General features: G+C 41.2%; 1 protein-coding gene across 13 annotated transcripts in view; it reads left to right on the top strand.

Moving 5' to 3' along the window:
- The window catches only part of MARK3 (microtubule affinity regulating kinase 3), a 121,215-nt gene that overhangs the window by 96,269 nt on the left and 9,710 nt on the right, over positions 1-15,236 (top strand). For all 13 annotated transcript variants that reach the window (XM_072840050.1, XM_072840047.1, XM_072840049.1 and 10 more), the window contains 2 exons: positions 2,649-2,866; positions 7,053-7,156. In XM_072840050.1, coding sequence (XP_072696151.1) covers positions 2,649-2,866; positions 7,053-7,156 — 322 coding nt within the window. The remainder of the gene's footprint in view (positions 1-2,648; positions 2,867-7,052; positions 7,157-15,236) is intronic.

Below are 15,236 nucleotides of genomic sequence, written 5' to 3' on the forward strand. Positions count from 1 at the left end.
CAATAAGGAAATAAGCTGAGAGAGCTTACCAAATCTCCCAAGGTTACTTAGAAGAGGGAACGCCTGTGACAGAACCCCTGAACTTCTGGCCCCAGGTCCTGTGGCTCTGTCCACTAACACGCTGATTGATTACCTCATGGAGTAGTCTTTTTGTAATAATAATGATCCTTCCTTCTTGGAGCCTCTAATATTAAAAAGTGCAAAATAGAGGGGCATCTGGCTGGCTCAGTCAGTAGAACATGTGACTCTGAATCTCAGGGTCATGAGTTTAAGCCCCAAGTTGAGAGTGGAGCCTACTTTTTTTTTTCTCCCAAAGATTTCTCTATTTATCCATTTATGAGAGACCGAGAGAGAGAGAGAGAGAGAGAGAGGCACAGAGACACAGGCAGAGGGAGAAGCAGGCTCCACACAGGGAGCCTGACGCGGGACTGAATCCTGGGTCTCCAGGATCACGCCCTGGGTGAAGGCGATGCTAAACCGCTGAGCCACCCAGGCTGCCCTGGAGCCTACTTTTAAAAAACAAAAAAAAGTTCATAAAAGAATATTTCAGGAAATCCACGTATATAGAAAATCACTGACTCAATTCTGTGTTGTTTTTTATTCTTTAATAAAGACAGTGGTCAGTAAAGAAAGATTGGTTATGCCTCTGGCTGTGTTCTTTTAAGTGCTAAAAATGGGATAGATTCTATAATACGGTGTCTTTTTTTTATTTAAGATTTTATTTATTTATTCGTGAGAGACACACAGAGAGAAGCAGAGACATAGGCAGAGGGAGAAGTTGCCCTTACAATACAGTGTCTAAAGCACACCCACTAGGGACGCGTGAATTAAATAAATAAATCTTAAAAAATAAATAAAGCACACCCACATGATACCAAGTAAACAAGCCTGCAGCCCACCTTTTAGCTTATTCTTTCTCCTCTTCACATCTCTCCCCTTGTTTCCTACTTCTAGATGCCAATCTAGGTTAATATATGCCTGCTTCTGTAGAATCACAACTTAAAAGTTTTTTCGTTGGTTCTTAATTTGAGCCCCATGAGTTGAACCCCCTATGTACATATTTTTCTAGGAAGGGTGATCTTCATTAGATTTTCAAAGAGTTCTTTTGTCTTGTAAAAAAAAAAAAAAGTAAAGAATCACTGGTTTATTAATAAATGGTATTGGGGGATGCCTGGGTGGCTCAGCGGTTGAGCACCTGCCTTCAGCCCAGGGCATGATCCTGGAATCCCGGGATCGGGTCCCACATCCATCAGCTCCCTGCATGGAGTCTGCTTCTCCCTCTGCCATGTCTCTGCCTCTCTCTCTCTCTCTCTCTCTTTCTCTCTCTCTCTCTCTCTCTTTCTCTGTCTCTCATGAATAAATAAATAAAATCTTTAAAAAAATAAAATACATGGTATTGGGGCATATGGCAGTTATCAGAAAAAAAATATTTGCATCCATTTCTCACATCTTAAGGGTGGATTCCATTTGAAATGAAGATATAAATATAAACAATATGGAAATATTGACACATGAAATAATTTACTTTTTCTTTACAACCTGGATTGGTGAGGGTTGTTCTGACTGTAACCCCAAAAACTAACAACCATGGAAGAAAAGACATATTTACCAAGTTTACATAAAAATCCCATTTCTGGGGATCCCTGGGTGGCTCAGCGGTTTAGCGCCTGCCTTTGGCCCAGGGCGCGATCCTGGAGTCCCGGGATCAAGTCCCACATCAGGCTCCTGGCATGGAGCCTGCTTCTTCCTCCTCCTGTGTCTCTGCCTCTTTCTCTATCATAAATAAATAAATAAATAAATAAATAAATAAATAAATAAATAAATAAATAAATAAATAAATAAATAAATAAATAAAATCAATCTTTTTAAAAATCCCATTTCTATGTGAGACAGCTACACCATGGAACACTACTCAACAATAAAAAGGAAAAAAGTATTGATAGGTGCAACTATTTGTATAGATCTCAAGGGAACTATGCTGAGTGGGGGACCCTAACCCTAACCCTAACCCTAAACAAAACAAGGGCAGCCCTGGTGACACAGCGGTTTAGCGCCGCCTGCAGCCCAGGGTGTGATCCTGGAGATCCTGGATCGAGTCCCATGTCAGGCTCTCTGCATGGAGCCTGCTTCTCCCTCTGCCTGTGTCTCTGCCTCTCGCTCTCTCTGTGTGTCTCTATGAATAAATAAATAAAATATTTAAAAAAATAAAAGTAAATAAAAAACAAAACATAAAACTTTAAGTAGAAAGAGGGGCACGTGGGTGGCTCACTGGATGAACATCAATTTTTGGCTCAGGTCATGATCCCAGGGTCCTGAGATCAAGTCCCGCATAGGACTCCCCACAGGGAGCCTGCTTCTCCCTCTGCCTCTGTCTCTTCTTTTCCCTCTGTGTCTCTCATAGATAAATAAAGACAAATAGACATTTTATTTTAAATAAAATCTTAAAAGAAAAATAAAAACAAGTAAAAAGGGACAAGTAAGTGAAATTTCACAATTGAACTCATTGCATAGGGAGACATTTTACAGTGTTTTACTGTCTTGTATTTTCTTAGTGATAGCAATCTTGGATCATATAAAATGTATTTATTTTCACAGAATAAAATATAAAACTATATTCTGACTTTTAAAAAGTAAACTCTTTATTTTAGCTGGACCAGCTATTCCTTCAGTTGTGGCATATCCGAAAAGGAGTCAGACCAGCACTGCAGATAGTGACCTCAAAGAAGATGGAATTCCTTCTCGGAAATCAAGTGGAAGTGCTGTTGGAGGAAAGGGAATTGCTCCAGCCAGCCCCATGCTTGGGAATGCAAGTAATCCCAATAAGGCTGATATTCCTGAACGCAAGAAAAGCTCTACTGTCCCTAGTGTAAGTATTGTTAAACTATAGAGCATTCCTAACGCTATAGGATTGCAGTGGCCTGGATGTTTTGTTCCTTTGTTCTTATCCACCTGCAGTGCTGTCCCCACTAGGCCACCATGCCCAGTCTCAACCTATAGAGATCCCCTTCAATATCTGTTTTGAAGTTGTTTCTTGCTGAGCCCCATCCCACTAGATGAGTGTTCAGATCTTTCAAACATCTGCTGAGCTTTAGGTTTTATCAGATGCTGAGAAATTGAAATACCTCATAGCCTAACAGGAAGTAAAGCTGAATGTTAACAGTGCAGACAGAAGCCTAACAGAGTCTATGTAGGATACTGGGAGGTCTGATTGCCGGAGGGCCTGGGATGTGGTGTGCATCTTCAGAGGGTTCTTACGATAAAGAACTTTGGACTGAGTCCTTACTGTGTGCCAGGGACTGTGCTAAGTGCTTTGCGTGTATTAGCTAAATTTTAAGTTAGAGAAAATGAAAAAAAGTTAGGTAATTGCCTAAAATTATACTGCTGATCTGTATACATCTCTTAATCTCTATCCTTAACAAATCTCTCCCTTAAGTAGGTAGTATTTCTGAAAGTAAATTCAGTCTACTTGGTTTCAGGAACTTCTGTGAATTGAAATATGCTCTATTTGACCTAATATAGTAATTATTCTTAGCACTCTTGAAATAATTTAAGATAGTATTTGCAGAGAACATGCAATTTTAGGAATATTCTGTAATCACACTTTTTTCCTACAAAGTTAACATGACACAGCCCTCCCTCTACCTCAACCCAATTTAGAGACTGGAGAAGCTCTCCTGCCCTTTTTGGGAGGCTTTTATTTTTTTATTTTTTGAAGGTTGTATTTATTCATGAGAGAGAGAGAGGCAGGCAGAGACACAGGCAGAGGGAGAAGCAGGCTCCCCACAGAGAGCCTGATGTGGGACTCCATCCCGGGTCTCCAGGATCACGCCCTGGGCTGAAGACATGCTAAACTGCTGAGCCACCCAGGAGCACCCTGGGAGGTTTTTATTTGTGCAGCTCTGGGGATAGGACCTCATAAACCCAAAGGGGTTTGTCTGCTCCATCCTCTGACCTTGTGTTTTATCAGAGTATAATCCCTGTATGAAGATTTTTTATTTTGGCTTCTTAATGCCATAAACTTAGGTTGTCACATCACAGCCCTACAATTTAAGTTCAGCCCCCAGCTTTTGTTGACAGTTGTGAGAGGAAGGTAAGACCATCTCCTATGCCTTCTTGGCTTTCTGTCCTTGTTATTCTACTCATGTACACATCTCCCTTTTGAAGATATAACCCAAACGTTATCAGTCACCCATGTCTGATTACTTAGAAAAATAACATTATTAAAATTTTCTTCCATCTATTTTGAATTTCCCTATACATGGTCTACTCATGTTTTATTAAAGTGGCTGCTTTTCTTTGTTTAAAAATTGTTCTTAGGGGATCCCTGGGTGGCTCAGTGGTTTAGTGTCTGCCTTCGGCCCAGAAGGCACACCCTGGGCTAAAGGCGGCGCCAAACCACTGAGCCACCTGGGCTGCCCCTAAAAATTTTTTTTTAAAAAAGGATTAGAAATACAAGGTAAGAGGATCCCTGGGTGGCGCAGCAGTTTAGCGCGTGCCTTTGGCCCAGGGCGCGATCCTGGGGACCCGGGATCAAATCCCACGTCAGGCTCCCGGTGCATGGAGCCTGCTTCTCCCTCTGCCTGTGTCTCTGCCTCTCTCTCTCTCTCTCTCTCTCTCTGTGTGTGTGACTATCATTTAAAAAAAAAAAAAAAGAAATACAAGGTAAATATACAAATAAAAAATAATTAAAATGAAAAACAAAAATCTAAACCTAAGAATTAAAACTATAAAACTATTAGAAAAGACACGGGTTAAGTCTGAACAACCTGCATTACACATATTCAGAAATATGACACCAGGACGCCTGGGTGGCTCAGTGGTTGAGTGTCTTGCCTTCAGCTCAGGACATGATCCTGGAGTTCCAGTATGGAGTCACACACCGGGTTCCTGGCAGGAAGCCTGCTTCTCTGTCTGTGTCCCTGCCCCTCTCTCTATCTCTCTCATGAATAAAAAATCTTTAAAAAAAAAAAAGGCACCAAAGCATGAAAAACAAAAAGAAAAAAAGATAAACTGCACTACATCAAAATTAGATACTTTTGTGCATCGAAGGATATTACCAAGAATATAAAAAGAGAGAACCTACAGAACAGGAGAAAATATTTTCAAATCATGTATTTGGTAAAGTTTTAACATCCAGAATATATAAAGAACCCTTACAACTCAACCACAAAATTACGAACAGTCCGGTTTAAAGATGTGTTAAATAAATAGGGGGATCCCTGAATGGCCCAGTGGTTTGGTGCCTGCCTTCGGCCCGGGGCGTGATCCTGGAGTCCTGGGATTGAGTCCCACATTAGGCTCCCTGCACAGAGCCTGCTTCTCCCTCTGCCTGTGTCTCTGCCTCTCTGTGTCTGTCATGAATATATAAATAAAATCTTAAATAAATAAATGTATGTATGTATGTATGTATGTATGTGCTAAATAGGGACGCCTGGGTGGCTCAGTGGTTGAGTGGCTGTCTTTGGCACAGGGCATGATCCCGGAGTCCCGGGATTGAGTCCCACATCAGGCTCCTTGTGTGGAGCCTGCTACTCCCTCTGCCTATGTCTCTGCTTCTCTCTCTCTCTCTCGAATAAATAAATAAAATCTTTAAAATATATATATAAAAATCAAAGCCATGATGAGCTACCATTTTATGCCCACTAGGAGCTATAGTAAAAACCAGAAAATAACAAATGTTGGCAAGGATGTGGAGAAACAGGGACTCTCAAATATGGTAGGAATGGGAAATGGTATAGTCAGTGTGGGAAAGTTTGGCAGTGCCTCAAAACATTAATCATTGAATTATCATATGAGCTAGCAATTTCATCCCTAGGTATGTATCCAAAAGAAATGAAAACACAAGTCCCCATAGAAAATTACACAGAGTTGTTTTTTTTGTTGTTGTCGTTGTTTTTAGATTTTATTTACTTATTCATGAGAGACACAGAGAGAGAGAGAGGCAGAGACAGAGGCAGAGGGAGAAGCAGGCTCCATGCAGGCAGCCCGATGGGGGACCCGATCCTGGGACTCCCGGATTATACCCTGGGCCGAAGGCAGGCGCTCAAGCGCTAAACCACCCAAGCGTCCCTGATCTTTTTTAATTTTTATTTTAGGTGGGACACCTGGGTGGCTCAGCGGTTGAGCATCTGCCTTCAACCCCGAGCATGATCCTATAGGCCCGGGATCGGGTCCTGCATCGGGCTGCCTGCATGGAGCCTGCTTCTCCCTCTGCCTCTGCCTCTGCCTCTGCCTCTGCCTCTGCCTCTCTCTCTCTCTCTCTCTCTCTCTGTCTCTCATGAATAAATAAATAAAATCTTAAATAATAAATAAAAAAAATAATAATCTTTATTTTAGGGACGCCTGGGTGGCTCAGTGGTTGAGTGTCTGCCTTCTGCTCAGGGCGTGATCCCAGGATCCGGGATCAAGTCCTGCATCAGGCTTCTTCTTTTTTTTTTTTTTTTTAATCATAGTCACACAGAGAGAGAGAGAGAGGCAGAGACACAGGCAGAGGGAGAAGCAGGCTCCATGCACCGGGAGCCCGATGTGGGATTCGATCCCGGGTCTCCAGGATCGTGCCCTGGGCCAAAGGCAGGCGCCAAACTGCTGCGCCACCCAGGGATCCCCTGCATCAGGCTTCTTGCAGGGAGCCTGCTTCTCCCTCTGCCTATGTCTCTAACTCTCTCTCTCTCTCTCTCTCTCTGTGTCTTTCATGAATAAACTAAACTCTTTAAAATTTTTTTTTATTTTAAAAGCATCAGCTTTTAATAACAGTGGATCTTTATCTTGTTTTAAGTAATCTATGAGTTATTACTTTATGGATTATTATAGCCGGCTTTTTAGAGTCATTCTACCATAGCCAGGTTTCATTCTTTCTGCCAGGAGAGACAGGGCAGAGGCTGTTACCTCCACCACCTTTTGTGATTTTTTAGCCAGTACTACAGATAGCTTAGTGTCAGTTTTTCAAAGACTACAGTATTCATGTGTATTTAGATGAACTTTTTTTCTCATTGTACTTTCCTTATTACTACATAGTTTAAGACAAAAACTCTCCACCCCCTTTTTTTTAATAGACTAATACAGCATCTGGTGGAATGACACGGCGAAATACTTACGTTTGCAGTGAAAGAACTACAGCTGATAGACATTCAGTAATTCAGAATGGGAAAGAAAACAGGTATGAAATCTTACCTGTTTGCAAGAAAATTTGTTTTTTTTTCCCCCCAAAATGGAAGCATGTTGTTTACTTCTCAGTTTTTACAATCAAAATTCAGATAATAATGGTAAGTATTCTTTCACGGTAAGTTAAATTTAAATGCAAATTTTTAGTGATATACTGGAATTTAAATTCCTCTCATTATCCAGAGCTTATCTTCCTGGCAGGCTATGTGTGTGATGGTTGAAAGGTTTCAGTTAAATCAGGGAGCTTTCCCACAGGAGACACGTCTTAAGCTGTGGTGTAATTGTAGAGTAGCAAATGGGGAAGTAGATATTATTTTGTGTACATTAATAAGTTGAACAAAGGGTAAAGTGGGGAGGGATAAGAATGTGGAGCCCAAGGAGCCAAGCCTCTGGAGGACAATGTGAGCAGGGTGAGTGAGCCTTTGGTAACAAGCCAGCAGTTTACCAAAGGGGCCAAGTGGATAAGTTGAGTAGGAAAAGTGGGATTAAGTAGGGCCAAAGACCGTAGTTTGCAGGGGGAGAAGAAAGGTTGGGATTGGTGGAGTAGTTAGATATATTCTCTATGGAACAAATTTCTCAGGCAACCGTGGATTTTCCTTTTTTCTTTTCGTAAGAGTAGTGTATAAATTCGGAAGGGTGAGGTAAAGCCACAATGAGCAAGTAAATTTCTGGAATAGAAATCCATAAACTAAATTACCGTCATCTTTCATTGTCCACTGGCCTCCTAACTTGAACATTGTCTGGTCTCGTCACAGTCCCATGTCTGCATCAAAATGGTTTCTTTCTTTTTTTCTGACATTTACTTTCTGAAAATGCATTGTATGGTTTCTGTTCCCTTTAGATCTCATTAGTCAAATGTTTGATCACTAACTTCTGTGACAGCCTTATAAGCAAAGATTCTTCTTTTCTCTTTCATCCTCAAAACCAGGCTGTTTATCGTTTCCGTCTTCCACAGACCACTTAACTTTGAATTGACATGAAGCCAAAATCTTGTTGTATGAGATTGTGTTGATGACTCAGTGCCTTTTAAAACATATTTACCTTCCAGTATTCTCTTTTCTGATTCCTATGTGTACTTGTTTTAACATTGTATTTTCCTTATGATTAAAAACTGTTAATAACTTGAATATGGTATGGCAACTCCTAGATAGCGTACAAATAATGACTGATATATTTATTTTTTTAATAGTAGTCTATTTTCTGGTAAAGTTTCTTTTTTCTTTTATTACAGTATCAAATATATCAAATTTCTTCTAGTTCAAAGTTATTTAATAGTGTATATATATCACTAGAAGACAATTAGAAGTTTCCAATATTGGCGTGCCTGGTGGCTCAGTGGTTAAACCTCTGCCTTTGGCCCAGGGCGTGACCCCAGCGTCCCAGGATCAAGTCCCACATCGGGCTCCCTGCATGGAGCCTGCTTCTCCCTCTGCCTGTGTCTCTGCCTCTCTCTCTGTATCTCTCATGAATAAATAAATTAAATCTTAAAAAAGAAAAAAAGTTTCCAATGTAAATGTTGTTTCATGACTCTTCTTCTGTTTGCAAATTCTTCTAATTTACTAAACTATTGTCAGGTTATTTTTGACCTTTAGGAAATACAATCCTCTTAAGTACAGAGTCAGACTTTAAAAGGCTGTTAGGGGGATCCCTGGGTGGCTCAGCAGTTTGGTGCCTGCCTTTGGCCCAGGGCGCGATCCTGGAGTCCCGGGATCAAGTCCCACATCAGGCTCCCTGCGTGGAGCCTGCTTCTGCCTCTGCCTATGTCTCTGCCTCTCTCTCTCTCTCTATGTCTATCATGAATAAATAAATAAAATCTTTAAAATAAAAAAAATAAAATAAAATAAAGGCTGTTGGACCAGGATCTGGAAAGCCCAGGTGGCTCAGCGGTTTAGCGTCGCCTTCAGCCCAGGGCATGACCCAGGATTAAGTCCCACATCGGGCTCCCTGCATGGAGCCTGCTTCTCCCTCTGCCTGTGTCTCTGCATCTCTCTGTGTCTGTCATGGATAAATAAATAAAATCTTAAAAAAAAAAAAAAAAAAGGATCTAATCTCTGCTCCTTTCCTTGTGTTCATGTGTATGCACATGCTCTTCTAACTCTCCCTTCCTGCAATATTCGATTTCACTCTTTGGAAAAATAGTTTGAAGAATTCTCTAAGTACTTTGGAGTAATTGCCTGTGTGTGTCCTCTCTGCAGACACCTTCCCTGTTGGGGTTCTCTTTCTTATCCCAAGCTAGGCCTCATTGCTTCTGTTAGTTTCAGTCATTTAAATGCTTTGCTTCTGGGACGCCTGGGTGGCTCAGTCAGTTAAACATCTGCCTTCAACTCAGGTCATGATCCCAGGGTCCTGGGATCGAGTCCCACATCAGGCTCCCTGCTTCTCCCCTTCCCTCTGTTGCTCCCCCTGCTTGTGAGCTCTCTTTTCTTCTCTCTCTGTCAAGTAAATACATTTTTTAAATAAGCAAATGCTTTGCTTTTGAAAGTCTTGTTCTTATCTTTAGACCAGTAGTCTCAACATCAAACTACACAAGACAGGGCCCAAATTTTGTGTAACATTTAGATTTTCTTTTTCTATCATACAAATTCATTGAAAAACTGTGGAAAATTATTGGAGGTGTGAGTGCCAAACTAGTCCTATTTTTTACTTTCATTTAGGACAGTAAATATGACAACTTTCTCACCCTTAAAGTAGATGCTGAGTCATAAATTAGATGCACTACACCTTCTTTGGGCACAGAGGACTTCTTAGGCAGAAAGTTACTTTCTTCTCTTCCCATATAGGTCTCTGACTCCTAGAGTAAAATATTGGCAGGTGCTACAGGGTGCCTGGATCCCTGTTAACTTCTGAAGGAATTATGTTCATTTTCATTTTTGACCATGAATATGTGGGACTTTTTTTTCTCATATACGTTTATGTTTATAGAATTCTAACATGAGCATGATCATAGCTAGTAAAGGCTGTGCAAGTTTAAACCAAAGGCTGTACATGTCCTAAACAAGCTCTTTTCCAGCTATCTTTTAAATCCTGCCTTGAGCATGGGGTAATGTTTTAAATTCTCCCCATTGATAATGTCATCATTGTTTCATTTTAAAATTAATTTTATGGATTGATTCTTACCAGTGCATTCTTTCTGTTTTATCAGCCTTGCTGTATGAAAATAAAGAAGTCCTTGTTGTTTAAAGGACAAATTACAGGATTTGGCAGACATTTGCTTTGGCTTGAGCATATGTGAGCTGTTTTCTTAGACCATTGTTTTGACACCAGGTATACCGAAGTCCTGCTTATTTTCTGCTATGTCTCCTGATGTAATTATTCTCTGTAATTATTCTCCCTTCTGATGTCAGACTCTGTCAGTGGCCTAGTTCCAGCGACGATGAACAGTCAGTATAAAAAAAGAGTGAGAAAATGTAACCACATCTTTAGTTGTATGATTCTGTCAGTCATGTAGGTTCTTACAATGAGTCTTGAATAACTTAGCACAGAGGCAGGCACATAGTGCTCAACGTATACTAGCTTATGAAAGTATTTATGACAGACCATTCAGATATGAATATCAGGAATTTTCTTAATTTACACTGATTTCTCAACTTAATTAATTTGGTAACCTACACACATAACATGGACTCTGTATCCTGCTCTTACATATGAGAAATGTATAGGAGACTATTCAACATGTATTCATTTCAGGGCCCCCAAAGAAGTAGTGTGATACAGTTATAATAATGCACAACAGAATTTTTTTTGAAGATTTTTTATTTATTCATGAGAGAGACACAAAAGAGGCAGAGACGCAGGCAGAGGGAGAGGCAGGCTCCATGCAAGGAGCCTGATGTGGGACTCGATCCCAGGACCCCAGGATCGCACCCTGAGCCAAAGGCAGATGCTCAACTGCTGATCCACCCAGGAGTCCCACAACAGAATATTTTCAAAGAAGTTTTAGGTATTTGATATTCTAGGTAAAGTTTTAAAATTGTAAAATGGCTCTATTATTTTATCCTTTTATCCATTCGTCCTGTATCAAGGCACAGGGATTCAGGAGAGAAAGTTCCCACATGTATCTTTTAGGTTATATTTTTAATTCTGCATTTGCCCAGTCACATGTGGGGTTTTTTGATTTCTGCGGTAGGCTTATAGTCTTGATTTAGGAAACCATAAACTCACTAAATGTCTGTTGAATTTCAAATTTGTACAAGTCTCAAAAATTGTTTGCAACAGACAACCCCAATATCACATGAGGCTATATATTCTAAAAGGTCATCAAGTTGATTGCTGTGAAAACTGGACAAAAATTTACCACCAGATAAGTGTTAAAAATGGTGGTTATATTTCATATCTGTGTCTTGTTTTGTTTTGTTGAGATTTATTTATTCATGAGAAAGGTAGAGACACAGGTAGAGAGGGAGAGAGAAGCAGATTCCTCGTAGGGAACCCAGTGGTGGACTCAATCCCGGGACTCTGAGATCACGCCCCAAGCAAAGATGCTCAACCACTGAGCCACCCAGGCGTCCCTCACATCTGTTTTGTTGCTTGCTTTCTGAAATTCATGATGTGATAGGGTTTAAATGTGTAAAATGATTCATTTAATTACCTTTAAGATTAATGTGTCAAAAAATTTAATTTATAATGAAAATACCAATTTATTACTTCCTTTTCATAAATGTTTATAAGTTTGAGGAGGGTCACCTTTTTGCTGCAGATTGTCTGGTCTTGCCATGCTTATATGCCTTGTAGATCTTACCTACGTGGTCCAACCAATGAGCCGTGTGCCTCGGGGGGAATAGATCAAGCAACTTCTTGCTCTGTATACTGACTAAAAAGCCCTTTCCTTCTTCAGTCTTTGAGATCATTCCTATTCTCCAGGGAAGAAGCCAGACAACCCCATCTTCCCTTCTTCCCTTGCTTTTAATGCACCCAATAATCCTAGCTCCTAATTTGAGCAAGAAAAGGTAGCAGCTGGGCAGAGACTTCAAGTATGTTGACCCTTGGGCAGCCCTGGTGGCGCAGCAGTTTAGTGCCCCCTGTGGCCCAGGGTGTGATCCTGGAGACCCGGGATTGAGTCCCACGTCGGGCTTCCTGCAGGGAGCCTGCTTCTCCCTCTGTCTGTGTCTCTGCCTCGCTCTCTCTCTCTCTCTCTCTCTCTGAATAAATAAATAAATAAATCTTAAAAAAAAAAAAAAAGTATGTTGACCCTTGACCTGCCTTGAATAGAGAGCACAAAAGACAATTGTATTTATCTGTAACTTGTTAAAAAATAAAGTTGTATGCATATGTATGTATGTTTTTATGTTTGTATATATGAGATAGACGAGCAAGCATTTCTTCAGTTAGTTAAACCACTGCTTGTTCTGGTATTTTCCCCCTGCTTCTCACTACTACACTTGACTAATCTTTAAAAGGAGTTTAGGGACACCTGGGTGGCTCAGTTGGTGAAGCATCTGCCTTGGGCTCGGGGCATGATCCCAGGGTCCTGGATCGAGCCCCACATCAGGCTCCCTGCTCCAAAGGGAGCCTGCTCCTACTTCTCCCTCTCCCTCTGTTTGCCACTGCCTCTGTTTATGATTGTTCCCTCTCTGTCTCTCTGACAAATATATAAAATCTAAAAAAATTAAAAAGTTGAATCAGTTAGGACTTGTGTTGCAGGTGACAGAAACCCAGTCCAAACAAGCTTAAATTAAAAAGATCATCGTTATGGGACGCCTGGGTGGCTCAGTGGTTGGGCACCTGCCTTCAACTCAGGTCATGATCCTGGGATCCGGGATCGATTCCTGCTTTGGGCTCCCTGCAAGGAGCCTGCTTCTTCTTCTCTCTCTCTCTCTCTCTCTCTCTCTCTCTCTCTCTCCGTCTCATGAATAAATAAGTAAATCTTTAAAAAAATAAAATAAAAAAGGCATCTTTGGGGTACCTGTGTGGCTCAGTCAGTTGAGTACTGACTCTTGCTTTTGGCTCAGGTTATGATCTCAGGGTTGTGAGATTGAACCCTGCATCAGGCTCTGCATTCAATGGGGAGTCTGCTAGAAATTCTCTCTCTCTCCTTCTGCCCTCTCCCCATGTGTGCACACTGTCTCCCTCTCTATCTCAAATAAATACATAAATCTTTTTTTTAAGTGTATCTTTGGGGCATCTGAGTGGCTCAGTCAGTTAAACATCTCTCTTCAGCTCAGGTCTTGATCCCGGGGTCCTGGGATCGAGCCCCATTTTGGGCTCCCTGCTCCCTCTCTGCTGCTCCCCCTGCTTGTTCGTTCTCTCTCTCTCTCAAGTAAATAAGATCTTTTTTTAAAAATTATTTTTGAGTTCCTATAACCAAAAAAGTGCAGGAATAGAATCAGGTCCATCTCCCAATTCTACTTCCTCTATAGTGATTCCCTGGTTGGGCTCAGCAGCATTAGATTTGGCATCTTCCCACACTCAGCTTTCTTCAGACAGAAGCCCTGGGGCTATCTCTGGGTTCAGGCTGGTATAGTTTCGGCCATGTGCTCATCTCTAAGTCTGTCACTGGCCAGAGTGGCTGGGAAATTCTGGAGTAGAGTCCATGACATCCAGAGCCGAGGAACTTGTTTCCCTCATAGCAGAATTCAGGTGTCATTACTCCAAGGTAAAGAGTTGATGCCAAGTGGCAAAAACACAGTCTATTTTTATCTTTATAAATAGGCATTTGTTTCCAATTTTTCTGTGACTATATTAGAGCCATTCTCCCAAATCAGAGGACAAAATTCTCAAAGATACAGATACAAACAGATCTTGAACAGTGTATTATAGACACCTCTGTCCCACATATCAGGACTGTCAGAACTCCAGTGATTCATTTCATTAATTTACCTTTTCAGTTAGGAGAGCATTTTTTAAGCACCATGCTTTGGGACACTCAAGCAGGAAAGGGTTACTGTGATACCCTTGATAAAAATGGTGTGTAGTAGCAGTTGCATATAATACAAAAGGGGATAATAAGCTGCTGATGAGAGAGGATACCAGGGAAGTCGTCATGCAGAAGGGTGACCTCTGGGTTAAGTTGTGATGAAAATAGAAGATGCCTGCTCTCCAGGCACAGATAATAGTTCCTGTGAAAGTCATTTGACCTGATGTATGACCAAAGGATTGCGTATCATAGGATCTCCCAAAAGTCATGTCCCCAGAGGTAACAGTAGAAGGTAGGCCTGGGCTGTGGGTGCCTAAGGGTGCAACTGGGATGCCAGGGTGAGGGATTTGAACTTGGCCCTGAAGACTCAGCGTGCTTTTGAAAGGCTATAAGCAGATGAGTGACCAAGTCATGTTTGTTTTGGGGAAGTTCACATCTGTATGGTGGACAGTTTGGAAAGTGTGCAGTGAAGGCCAGAAGACCAATGAAGATAGATGCTATGGTATAGGCCTATGTGGGAGAGGAGGAAAGACCCTCTGTGGAGAGACCCTGGGATAGAGTTGGGGAGGGTGTGCAGACTGGTGTGCAGGATCAGAGTTCTGAATCCCTCTCACCTCAAAGGAGAAAAACTGCCTCTTTGGAACTCCAGGGGCAGGATGACTGAACTGGAGTTAAGGAACAGTGTGGTCCTGGTGAGGGTTCTATCAGTCTTTTTCTCTGTGAGCAGTTAATTACTCTTACTAGTTTCTGCCTTGAAAAAAGGGGCTGTGTTGATCCCTTAGGAATTTTGACTTGTTTATAAAGTGAATGTCCTTTGCATAGGAAGATTCTCATCTATCTTTACACAGCATAGGAACTTTGATAAATAGTACCTAGTTACTATACCTGTTATTTTACTAGTCCATTTAAAATATGTCTGTGTGCTTGGGGAACAGGTTGAAAGCACGGTGTGCTCATGTTATAGATTCACTCGACCACTTCAGTTTGAACGGAGACATCTCTTTCGGGAAAGGCTTTGTTTTGTACACAGCTTAGAAGACATTGCCCCCTCACATAAATATTCAAACAAGTAAGATGTCATTTTTCTTCTTTAAAGCTAATAAATCTTATACTGTTTGGAAAAAAAAGCAGCTACAGGTTAGTAATTGCTACAGAATCCCCAAAACAAGGTTAAGAGATTTTTGTTCTAAGGCAAAAATGAGATGGTTTGGGGAGGAAGGTA

The sequence above is a fragment of the Canis lupus genome, chromosome 9, assembly GCF_048164855.1.
Source record: "Canis lupus baileyi chromosome 9, mCanLup2.hap1, whole genome shotgun sequence".
Taxonomy (NCBI): Eukaryota; Metazoa; Chordata; class Mammalia; order Carnivora; family Canidae; genus Canis; species Canis lupus.